The sequence below is a fragment of the Macaca mulatta genome, chromosome 15, assembly GCF_049350105.2.
Source record: "Macaca mulatta isolate MMU2019108-1 chromosome 15, T2T-MMU8v2.0, whole genome shotgun sequence".
NCBI lineage: Eukaryota > Metazoa > Chordata > Mammalia > Primates > Cercopithecidae > Macaca > Macaca mulatta.
Genome location: NC_133420.1, coordinates 65,444,798 through 65,457,553, shown reverse-complemented (window position 1 = coordinate 65,457,553; position 12,756 = coordinate 65,444,798). Strand labels below are relative to the sequence as shown.

General features: G+C 41.7%; 2 protein-coding genes across 6 annotated transcripts in view; one reads left to right on the top strand and one right to left on the bottom strand.

The window, feature by feature from the left end:
* UBAP1 (ubiquitin associated protein 1) overlaps positions 1–12,756 on the top strand; it is a 73,841-nt gene that overhangs the window by 47,972 nt on the left and 13,113 nt on the right. For 4 of the 5 annotated variants that reach the window (XM_015117369.3, XM_077965117.1, XM_077965116.1 and 1 more), the window contains one exon: positions 6,344–6,468. The exons of the other annotated variant lie outside the window; for it this stretch is intronic. In XM_015117369.3, coding sequence (XP_014972855.1) covers positions 6,344–6,468 — 125 coding nt within the window. The remainder of the gene's footprint in view (positions 1–6,343; positions 6,469–12,756) is intronic. 5 annotated transcript variants of the gene reach the window in all.
* Positions 11,584–12,756, bottom strand: part of KIF24 (kinesin family member 24) — a 90,723-nt gene continuing 89,550 nt past the window's right edge. The window contains exon 13 of the mRNA XM_077965807.1: positions 11,584–11,805. Coding sequence (XP_077821933.1) covers positions 11,716–11,805 — 90 coding nt within the window. The 3' untranslated portion in view covers positions 11,584–11,715. The remainder of the gene's footprint in view (positions 11,806–12,756) is intronic.

The following is a 12,756-nucleotide window of genomic DNA, read 5'->3' as shown; positions in this document are numbered from 1 at the left end:
TTCTTGATACATTGGATAAAAATGGACAGTTCCACTTTGGGAGGCTGAGGTGGGAGGATCACCTCAGTCTGGGAATTTGAGACCAGCCTGGGCAACAAAGTGAGCCCTCATCTCTACAAAAAAAAATTAAAAAATTAGCTGGGCATGGTGGTGCATGCCTGTAGTCCCAACTACTCAGGAGGCTGAGGTGGGAGGATCACTTGGGCTCAGGAGAATTAGGCTGCAGTGAGAGGTGATGACGTCACTGCACTCCAGCCTGGGTGACAGAGCAAGACCCTTTCTTAAAAAAGAAACCGGGCGCGGTGGCTGATGCCTGTAATCCCAGCACTTTGGGAGGCTGAGGCGGGCGAATCACGAGCTAGGAGACCATCCTAGCTAACACCGTGAAACCCCATCTCTACTAAAAATACAAAAAATTAGCCGGGCGTGGTGGTGGGCGCCTGTAGTCCCAGCTATTCAAGAGGCTGAGGCAGGAGAGTGGCGTGAACCCAGGAGGCGGAGCTCGCAGTGAGCCGAGATCGCACCACTGCACTCCAGCCTGGGTGACAGAGCGAGACTTCATCTCAAAAAGAAAAGAAAATTCCTGAGACATAATTGGTTATATTTGGAAGAAATATATTTTGTAATTTTCACAGCACCATCATTAATAGTAGTTAACGGTAGTCTCTATCCATTATTACAAATACTGCTTTCTTTGTTCCTTTTTTTTTTTTTTTTTGGAGATGGAGTCTCAGTGGCCCAGGCTAGAGTGCAGTAGCATGATTTTGGCTCACTGCAGCCTCCGCCTTCTGGGTTCAAGCGATTCTCCTGCCTCAGTTTCCCAAGTAGCTGGGATTACAGGTGTGCACCACCAGGACTAGCTAAGTTTTTTTGTATTTTTAGTAGAGACGGAGGTTTCACCATGTTGGCCAGGCTGGTCTTGAAATCCTGACCTCAGGTGATCCACCTGCCTCTGCCTCCCAAAGTGCTGGGATTACAGGTGTGAGCCACTTTGCCTGGCCACGTTCCCATCTCTTTAAATGCCTTTTTGCCCTTTATCTTACCTCCTCCTTCCAGTAATTACCGAACTATTTGTTCATTCTCTCTTAGTAAAGCTTTTAAAGTACTAAGACCCTGGAGGGTTGGGGGATGTGCTAAATAAATCACAATGGCATTGGCTTTGTTAGTGAAAGGAAGCTGGTTTTTAAACCAGATACCTGCAATTGGTGCTAGTGAAGGGAAACAGCAGCCCTTTAAAGGTATTCTACCTCATCTTTTCTGTCCCTAAGCCAGGACCTAGTTTGATTTATAGAATATAAGTTTATCAGTGTATATCACATTATAATAGTTTGCTATCTGAAAGGTAGGCAAGGAAATCACTTTTTTTTTTTAAACAGGATTTTATTTGACTAATATCTTTTATTCATTTATTATTTTTTTTTGAGATGGAGTCTTGCTCTGTCTCCCAGGCTGCAGTGCAGTGACGTGATCTAGGCTCACTGCAACCTCTGCATCCCAGGTTCAAGCGATTCTCCTGCCTTAGCCTTCCGAGTAGCTGGGACTACAGGCACGTGCCACCACGCCCGGCTAATTTTTGTATTTTTGGTAGAGATGGGGTTTCATCATGTTGGTCAGGCTGGTCTCGAACTCCTGATCTCGTGATCTGCCTGCCTCAGCCTTCCAAAGTGCTGGGATTACAGGCGTGAGCCACTGTACCCGGCCTGACATGGAGTCTTGCTCTATCGCCAGGCGGGAGCGCAGTGGAGTCATCTCAGCTCACTGCAACCTTCGACTCCCAGGTTCAAGCGATTCTCCTGCCTCAGACTCCTGAGTAACTGGGATTACAGGAATGTGCCACCACGCCCGGCTAATTTTTGTATTTTTAGTAGAGATGGGGTTTCACCGTGTTGGCCAGGATGGTCTCAATCTCCTGACCTCATGATCTGCCTGCCTCAGCCTCCCAGAATGCTGGGATTACAGGTGTAAGCCACCATGCTTGGCCCCTAATTTTTGTATTTTTAGTAGAGACGGGGTTTTACCATGTTGGCCAGGCTGGTCTCGAACTCCTGACCTCAGGTGATCCACCCACCTCTGCCTCCCAAAGTGCTAGGATTACAGGCGTGAACCACCACGCCCGGCCTCATATCTTTAGCACAGTACTTTTTTTTGTAGTTTTTCTCCCTCAACTCCTTGTTACCAATCTACAATAGAACTGGTTATTTAAGAAAATTTAGTTGTTATTATTATTATTGAAATGGAGTCTTGCCCTGTCACCCAGGCTGGAGTGCAGTGGTATGATCTCAGTTCACTGCAACTTCTGCCTCCCCGGTTAAAGCAGTTCTCCTGCTTCAGCCTCCTGAGTAGCTGGAATTACATGGGCACGCCACCATGCCCAGCTAATTTTTTGTATTTTTAATAGAGACGGGATTTCACCATGCTGGCCAGGCTGGTCTCAAACTCCTGACCTCGTGATCTGCCTGCCTTGGACTCCCAAATTGCTGGGATTACAGGCGTGAGCTACCGCATCCGGCCAAATATAGTTATTATTGGATAGATTTTATATATAATGTGGATAGATTTTATCATTTTTGTGTATCATCTATGCTTATTAGTGTTAAACAAAAGACTTAATTGTGTGCTTGTTAACTTGACTGTAAATCTTTCCAGTGATTCTTAGTGCCAAAGTTTCTGCTTTGTTTCCAGTTAATCAGGATACTAGCCAAAGTTAGAATCTTTCAATAACATTTGAGTCCCTATTTTCAAAGAAAACAGACAAAAATTCTTTAAAATTAGAAAGAACTTTTGTTCTAATCTTTTAAAATATAAGCATTTTATAAGTGCCGTAGAGTGTAAGTGTTGTAATCAACACTTAGTTTTGTTGGTAAGCTGTGGTGGCTCCCAGCACTTTTTTGGTGGTGCTGGTGCGGGGGATGACATCTGTCTGGTATGTTTTTGTAGCTTTGTTCAGATCTCAGACATATGCTTGTATCATGTATGAGTAATCTGTTAAAAACATTTGCATGACTAGCCTTGTCATTTTTGGGCAAATAATTTTCAATTTTCATATTAAATATAAGTTGGAACTGGGTGTGATAGTTCGTGTCTGTAATCCCAGCAATTTGAGAGGCTGAGGCGGGAAGAATGCTTGAGCCCAGAACTTGGAGATTAGCCTGGGCGACATAATGAGACCCTGTCTTAGCTACTCAGGAGGCCGAGGTGGGAGGATTACTTGGGCCCCAGAGGGCAAGGATGCAGTGAGCCATGATAGCACCACTGTACTCCAGCCTGGGCAAATGTCTCTTAAAAAAATTATATATATATGTATGTTGGGGTAGGGGTTGTCTTTATTTTTATTTTTTTTTGAGACAGAGTTTCGCTCTTGTTGCCCAGGCTGGAGTGCACTGGCGCATTCTCGGCTCACTGCAACTTCTGCCTCCCAGGTCCAAGCAATTCTTCTGCCTCAGCTGCCCAAGAAGCTGGGATTACAGGCATGCGCCACCATGTCTGGCTAATTTTTTGTATTTTTAGTAGAGATGGGGTTTCACCATGTTGGCCAGGCTGGTCTCGAACTCCTGACTTCCACCTGCCTCAGCCTCCCAAAGTGCTGAGATTAGAGGTGTGAGCCACCGTGCCCAGCCAAAGGCATGTCTTTATTATTAATCCTTCATTCATTGAACAAATTTCATCAGCCATATATTATACTGAGTTTGGGTGATACAGATATGAAACATTTCTCCCCTGTTAAGGGACACTCAAATTCTTGCTCAAACTCTCTGTAGGAAGGTTATGAAAATGAACTATTAACAGTACATAGAGGTAAGTCCTAAGGTGATAGTATTAACTGGGTATTCTGAGATTGACAAAGGAGTTGTTCTTGAGGCTCACTGCACCCTCTGCCTCCTAGGTTCAAGCAATTCTCCTGCCTCAGCCTGCCAAGTAGCTGGGACAACAGGCGTGTGCCACTACGCCCGGCGCATTTTTGTATTTTTAGTAGAGATGGGGTTTCACCATGTTGGCCAGGCTAGTCTCAAACTCCTGACCTCAGGTGATCCACCTGCCTTGGCCTTCCAAAGTGGTAAGATTCGGCTTGGGCCACTGCACCCGGCCTCTTGAGTTTATTCTTAAAGGGCTAAATAATAATTACTCAAGTAAATAAGGGTAGGGATGTGATAGGCATTGCCAGCCATGAAAATAGCACATCTAAAAGTATGACCACACTTGGAAAATTTCCTAGGGTATTAATAAATATGGTGATTTCCAAGAGTGTTAAATTACTAAATTGAACACAGTTGTGAATTTAATTTGCTAGCTAAGTGAGTGACAGTTCAAATGTTTTAGTTCTGGCCAGAAGTTAGATGGGAAAGACACCCATTCCTACAAGGGTTGGGAGTAGGGGCATTCTTCCTAATGGAGAGTTTCAGGTGTATCTGCAGAATACCTATCCCAGGAAATGGGAATGACGACAAGATTACAGATATTTTCTGACCTTGATAATTCTTGAGATCTACACAGTTCTTCTAAGGAAAGAAGTCATCTTCGTGGAAGAGGTGTAATTGTCTTATTCTGTGTCTGTGAGCACCCAAGAAAATAGTGTGAGGCTGAGAGGTAAACCTTCCTTTACCAGCTGCCAATATTGAAAAACAAAATTTATTTTATCAATTGTATTTCATTGTCCACGATGGTTCTGCCAGTAAATTAGCCTCCCAGAGCTGCTCCAGAAAAGAAAACATGGCCCCCTTTGGAGTATATAGCTATCGAGTCATATACAACAGGCATTTTCCTTTTATCTGACCCTGTGAATAGATGGTCATGTTCTGGTCTTTCCATGTTGTTCAGTTATGATGGGCAAAGAACCTTTAGGAGATTAAAGCAGCTCCATTGTGTATGGCTTGTGTTCCTGATAATCTTACTCAGAATCCCATGATTTTGTCTGGTTTTCCCTTTTTCATGTAAGTGTTGTGCTGCTTAAGTATTTCCATGTTGTTTTAGAATGTAGTTTTTTTTAAGCTAGGGTAATTCTTTTTTTTTTTTTTCTTTTTTTTTCTTTTGAGACAGAGTCTCGCTCTGTCGCCCAGGCTGGAGTGCAGTGGCGCAATCTCGGCTCACTGCAAGCTCTGCCTCCCGGGTTCACGCCATTCCCCTGCCTCAGCCTCCCGAGCAGCTGGGACTACAGGCGCCCGCCACCTCGCCCGGCTAGTTTTTTGTATTTTTTAGTAGAGATGGGGTTTCACCATGTTAGCCAGGATGGTCTCGATCTCCTGACCTCGTGATCTGCCCGTCTCGGCCTCCCAAAGTGCTGGGATTACAGGCTTGAGCCACCGGGCCCGGCTCTTTTTTTTTTTTTTTTTTTTTTTTTTGAGATGGAGTCTCACTCTGTTGCTCAGGCTGGAATGCAGTGGTGCAATCTCAGCTCACTGCAACCTCCATCTCCTGGGTTCAAGCGATTCTCCTGCCTTACCCTCCTGAGTAGCTGGGTTTACAGGCACACGCCACCATGCCCGGCCAGTTTTTGTATTTTTAGTAGAGACGGGGTTTTGCCATGTTGATCAGGCTGGGAGTAATTCTTTGTATTAATTAAAAATGATTTTTTTCTAAAGTAGTGAATCCTAATCAAGGAGATTCTTTTCTGGGGAGTCTCATCCGTTCAGCAGTGTTTATTAAATGTTGATGTGTGCCAGACAGTGCTGAAGGTTTTGAAAATACATCATTGAATAAGATAGACTTAAATACTTGCCCACAAGGAGCCTATATTTCTTTGGGAAAGAGAAACAATAAATATAATTAAAAAGTCAATTTATAATGTTAGAAGACAATAAGTGTTATGGGGAAAAGATGGTAATATGGGAGTATTGTAGTGAGGGTGGGGTAGTACTTTTAAGTAGGGTGGGTCAGCGTAAGCCTCACTGAGAAGGTAACATTTGAGCAGAAACTTGAAGGAGTGAGTCATGTGACAGAAGAGTGTTCCAGTTAGAAGGAACAGTCAGTACAGAATTTTTGAGGTGGATGGAGCCTGTCATCTTTAAGAGCAGCAGTCACCATAACTTAGTACAGTGAGCCAGAGAATGACTGAAAGGAGGTGAGGGCAGAGAGACTGTGGGCGATGGGGAAGGCCTCTTAGGCCGCTGTGAGTACTTTGGCTTTTACACTAAGTGCCATTGAAAGTAAACTCCTAATAATACTGAATGAGTAGAATTTCCTTCTCAGAGATTTAGGGTCAAGGAAAAGGTAAGCAGTCAGAGAAGGAACTCTGTAACTTCTAGACTTAGGATAGCAAAAATTAATGCATATCCGTTAGACATAAGATTATGGCAAAACAAATAATGAAGTTCTTTGCTGATATTTTCTACTTTATTTTTGATTATAGGGACTTTCAGTTACCTTGATGATGTCCCATTTAAGATAGGAGACAAATTCAAAACACCAGCTAAAGTTGGTCTACCTATTGGCTTCTCCTTGCCTGATTGTTTGCAGGTTGTCAGAGAAGTACAGGTAAGTGGTAATTTTTAGTTAAAGTTTAGTGCATTTAAAAGTTTAAAGAGTAAGAATTTGATGTATAGTGAAATAAAAAAACTACAGTTGCAAGCAGAATCACATTTTGGTCAACGATGGACCGCATATACAATAGTGGTCCCATAAAATTATAAGGGGCTGGACATGGTGGCTCACGCTTGTGATCCTAGCACTGTGGGTGGCCAAGGTGGGAGGATCACTGGAGCTCAGGAGTTTGAGACCAGACTGGGCAACTTAATGAGACCTCATCTCTACTGGGAGGGGGGGAAGGAGATATATATATATATATGTATGTACCTATCACATAGTGACATAGTAGTAGCCATTGTAACATGGTAGCACAATGCATTACTTAAGTGTTTGTGGTGATGCTGGTATAAACACATCTACTGCACTGACAGTCTTATAAAAGTATAGCACGTACAATTCAGTATAGTATGTAATACAAATAAATGACTGTGTTACTCATTTACGTATTACTATGCTATACTTTTTAGCATTATCTTTCTACTTATTAAAAAAGTTAACTGTAAAACAGCCTCAGGTAGGTCCTTCAGGAGATATTCCACAGGAGGGCATTGTGATCATAGGAGATGACAGCTCCATGCATGTATTGATCCTGAAGACCATCCCGTGAGACAAGATGGGGAGGTGGAAAACAGTGATGCTGATGATCCCGTAGGCCTAGGCTGATGTGTGTGTGTTTGTGGCTTCATTTTTAAGAAAGAAGTTTAAAAAGTAAAAAAAAAAAAAAAAAAAAAGTAAAGATCCAAAAGCTTATAGAATAAGGGTATAAAGAAAAATGTTTTGGTACAGTTGTATGATGTGTTTGTGTTTTAGGCTTAGTTCAGAAGAGTAAAAAAGTTTAAAAAATTTAATGTTTATAAAGTTAAAAAAAGTCACAGTAAGCTCGAGTTAATTTATTATTGAGAGAAAAATTGTTTTTTATAAATTTAGTATAGTCTAAGTGTACAGTGTTTATAAAGTCTGTAGTACTACTGTACAGTAATGTCCTAGGCCTTCACATTTACCCACCATTCACTTACTCACCCAGAGCAACGTCCAGTCCTGCAAGCTCCATTTATGGTAAGTGCCCTATACAGGTGGACCATTTTAAATCTTTTTTTTTTCTTTTTTTCTTTTTTGAGACGGAGTTTCATTCTTGTTGCCCAGGCTGGAGTGCAATGGTGCGATCTTGGCTCACTGCAGCCTCCACCTCCACCTTCACCTCCACCTCCTGGGTTCAAGGGATTCTCCTGCCTCAGCCTCCTGAGTAGCTGGGATTACAGGTGTGCACCGCCACGCCCATCTAATTTTGTATTTTTAGTAGAGACAGGGTTTCACCATGTTAGTCAGGCTGATCTTGAACTCCTGACCTCAGTTGATCCGCCCACCTCGACCTCACTAAATGCTGGGATTACAGGCATGAGCCACTGTACCCAGCCTATTTTTAATCTTTTATTCCATATTTTTACTGTACCTTTTCTATGTTTAGATAGGTTTAGATACATAAATACTTGCCATTGTGCTACAATTGCCTACAGTATTCAGTACAGTAACATGCTATACAGGTTTGTAGCCTCAGAGCAATACTGTACCATAGCAATACCATATAGCCTAGGTGTATAGCAGGCTGTACCATCTAGGTTTGTGTAAGTACACTTCTGCCCTCACCAGTGAAATCACCTAACATGCATTTTTAAGAGTGTATCCTTGTCATTATGACTGTATTCTCTTATTATTGTTTCTTATAGCTCCTATATTGCTGCCTGGCTCACATTGTTATATATACATACAGATTTTGTTTACCCTGTTAGTTGTATATTCCTGGGGCTCTGTACCTCACACACAACAAATTCCCATTGCCCATTTAACTAGTTTTTTTACCTCTTTCCCTCTCTTTGTTAATGTCCTCATTCTCTTTTCAGTCACTCAAGTTAGATTTGCTGTGTCTCACATCGCAGTTCAGCCTGACCTCATTTTTCATGTGGGCTGTTGCAGTAGCCTCTTTAATTGGCCCTTCTGCTTGCAGTGTTTTCCTTCTATTTTTTTACATTGTTTCTAGAAGTTTAAGATCTAGCATGATCTTAAAGTTTTAAATTGTCACATCCCTTTTCATAACTGTTCAAAAGGGTTCAGTGACTGACCAGTCCTTATTGAGTCTAGTCTAGACATAAGGTTATGGCAGAGCAATTGAGCTCATCACCTCCATGTTCCCTCCAAACCACGTTACTAGTAGTCTGTTAGACCTTGTGCGTTATCTCTCTGTATGCTGCTTCTGCTCATGAGCCGTTATCTCCACCTGGAATATTCTTTTTCTCACTATACTGAAAATTCCGTTTAAATCTATTCTAGATTGCACATAAATGTTATCTCCTCGAGGGCTTCTTTCTCAATCCTCCCATCTTTAAGGCTCAGTTATATAGAAATGTACTGAATTACTCCTTGAAAGCAACAAATAGCCCTGTGTTACTTACTGCAGTACACATTTACTGAATGCCTGCTTTTGAGAGGTGGTCTGTTGGACACTCAAGGTAGAGATAAATTCCTTAATCACTGTCCTCAAGGTACTTACAGTTGAGAGAAGTTACCTAGAGAAACAGAAAAATATGATACTTACTGTAACTCTTCCTGTGACTTAAGAAGATTTTTAAAAATGCAACTTTTGGCCAGGCGCGGTGGCTCACGCCTGTAATCCCAGCACTTTGGGAGGCCGAGACGGGCGGATCACGAGGTCAGATCGAGACCATCCTGGCTAACACAGTGAAACCCCGTCTCTACTGAAAAAAGACAAAAAGTGAGCTGGGTGTGGTGACGGGCGCCTGTAGTCCCAGCTACTCAGGAGGCTGAGGCAGAAGAATAGCAGGAACCCGGGAGGCGGAGCTTGCAGTGAGCCGAGATCGCGCCACTGCACTCCAGCCTGGGCAACAGAGCGAGACTCCATCTCAAAGAAAAAAAAAAATGCAACTTTCAGGAAAAGAAGTTTTGTTTTTCTAGAATTAACTAAGGCATCACCATTTTACTCTAAAAGGTATTTTTTTTATCTTCCAAACTCTATATGCAGTAAGTAATCATAATGAGGGAACTTCAGTTACTTTTGGGAGAAAAAAAAATCTTTATTCACATACCATGAAATTTACCTTTTTTTTTAAAATCCTTTTTTTTGCTTATTTGTAGACACAGTCTCATTCTGTCACCCAGGGTGGAGTCTAGTGGCGCAATCGTGGCTTACTGCAGCCTTGACCTCCCTGAGCTTGGTGATCCTCCCTCCTCAGCCTCCTGAGTAGCTGGGACTATTGGCATGCACCATCATGCCTGGCTAATTTTTGTATTTTTTGTAGAGATGGAGTTTCATCATGTTGCCCAGTCTGGTCTTGAGCTCCTGGCCTCAAGTGATCTGCCCACCTCAGCCTCCCAAAGTGCTAGGATTACAGGTGTGAGCCACCATGCCTGGCCAAAATTCACCTTTTTAAGGTATACATACAGTTCAGTGATTTTTAGTATATTCACATAGTTGTGTAACAATTATTACTATCTAATTCCCGAACATTTTAATCACTCCAAAAGGAAACCCAGTATCCATGAGAGTATCCCCATTCTCCCCTCCTTGCAGCCTCTGGCAACTGCTATCTACTTTCTGTCTCTATGGGTTTGCCTATTCTGGCCATTTCATATAAATGGAATTCTGCAGTCGTAGCCTTGGTGACTGGCTTATTCACTTAGCATAATGTTCTCAAGGTTTATCCACGTTGTATGAATGAGGTATTAGTACTTCATTTATTTTTATAGGTGAATAATATTTCATTGTTTGGATATAACACACTTTGTTCATCTGTTCATCAGTTGATGGACATTGTGGTAGTTTCCACTTTTTGCCTCTTATGAATAATGATGCTCTGAACATCTGTAAACAGATTTTTGTGTGGACACATGTTTTCAGTTTTCTTGGGTATAATGTAAAGGAGTGGAATTGCTGGGTCATGGTAACTCTATGTTTAACATTTTAAAGAACACTAGAGTATTTTTCCAAAGTGGCTGCACAATTTTACAATCCCAGCAGCACAAGAGGGTACCAATTTCTTCACTTCCTTGCCAAGTCTTATTAACTTGTTTTCATTATATACATTCTTGTGGGTGAGAAGTTGTCTCTCATTGTGGTTTTTATTTGCATTTCTTTCATGACTAATGATGTCAAGCATCTTATATTAAGCATCTTTAATACTGAATTAATGTTCCTTTTGTGTATGGAGACTTTATTGGACCAGAAGAGAGATAGACTTACTTTATAACATTTTTCCTTGTTTTATTGGTCTGAGAATTTTTTTATTGGCAAGAACAAATAGTCATTAAATACTTACTTGTGTACATGATATTCTTAGCAATATGATTTAAAAACACCTGTCTTGTTTCTCATTATTCATTGCTTTATTGATGCATTCAGAAAACTTGTTTTGATTTCCAAATTGTTGTCGATTTAGGCTTTGCTGGGAATTTCCCATTTGTTTGGTCAGTCTGAAGCACTAATAAACGCATGGTATTGCGCTCACTGTGCTCATAGCACCCACTGATCACAAAAGGAGATCAGGGCTAACAGCTGCATTCCAGTGTGGGCCAGGTGAAATATTTTTGTTCTCTGATGCACAAAGCAACCTTTATTTTGAGGTGGAGTCTTGTTCTTTTGCCCAGGCTGGAGTGCAGTGGCGCCATCTTGACTCACTGCAACCTCCACCTCCCAGCTTCAAGAGATTCTCCTGCCTCAGCCTCCTGAGTAGCTGGGACTACTGGCGTGTGCCACCATGCCTGGCTAATTTTTGTGTTTTTAGTAGAGACAGGGTTTCGCCATGTTGACTAGGCTGATCTCAAACTCCTCACCTCAAGTGATCCGCCCATCTTGGCCTCCCAAAGGAGACCAAGGCTGTCTGGGTTACAAAGCAGCCTTAAACTTTGCCTGGAGTCTCCATGGGGAATTAGGTTGTAGTGTTGTATCTGGTCCCCTCCATACCCAAAGAGAACAGTCAGACCTAGAGCTCTAGACAGATGACTTGAAAGTTCCTCTGTCATATTTGCCTTTGCATGACAATACAAACACAACTTTTCAGCTAAAATTTCTTGAAAGTGAGCCAGTAAAATATACACAGCCCTTGCTTCTAGGGTCCAGAAAGCTTCTGTTGAATGTGGCTCACGTGAGGTAGCCCTTAGTGTCATGGTTTAGAACATCCTCTGGTGTCACTCATACATGTGCTGGAGAATTGACCTGTAATAGCTGTATAATCTTGGACAGATTTTTTTAACTTCTCCAAGCCTCCATTTCTTCATCTGTAAAGGGAGGATGAGAATGATTAGCTTTTAAGGTTGTTGGAAGAGTTAAATAATGTATTTGTAATGCTTACTCTGGTTCCTGGAACTCCATAAATGCTAGATGATATTATTTAGTATTATACTCCAAACCCACATTCTTTTCTACTTTAATATTTCTGTCACCCCCAACCCCCTCCCTCCCTGCACCGCACCCTCCCTGTTTTTCTGTGTTCCAAGTATTCTCCATTACTTTGGTAACTAAAAAACGAAAGTTCAATAAGTGTTTGCTAGAAAAGGAAATAAATTTCCAATTGTTTTTTGAATAAAACTTCAAAGAACAATGTTTATAGGCAATGGGAAGTTAGTTATAGCCCCCATTTTTATTGGGGGAAAGCAATTGCAAAATTGGATTTTCTCCACAGTTAGAAAAGCAGAGTCATTGCCACTGCTCTTTTCTCAGTGTTCCATTAGTGGTAGAAAGGAAGCCCAGTGATTCCCCACCATGTGTCTGTCTGAGGCACAGCAACTGGTTCAGGATTTAAAGTAACTTCTTGACAGGTGCCTTTCTAGGCTTCTCTTTTGTTGTTTGAATTTGAAAGGCTTGAGGATGACAAGAGGCTCTTGCCTATTTTTCTTCTTCTCTAAAATTCTGGTGTTAGCATGTTAGACCTCTCTTTTCCCCCTTTTTTACCTTTAGTGTGTCTCTAACCTTGGACATTCACACAGACATTGTTTAGCTCTAGTGCTTTGGGGTGAAAGCCAAAGATTTTTGTTTTTTCCTGTCCTATGTGAATGTTGCTTTATATAATAGGTCTATTTCTTTTAAGTGTGCAAAATAAATTTTTGTAAATTGAGCTATACTTAAGACATCGTTAAAGAACCATGAAGTGGCGCTTTGTGTAATTTGCTCTGTAAAAATCTTAATCTGACTATGCCTGGATTTCTTATAAGTTTTTCTGCATTTTAACT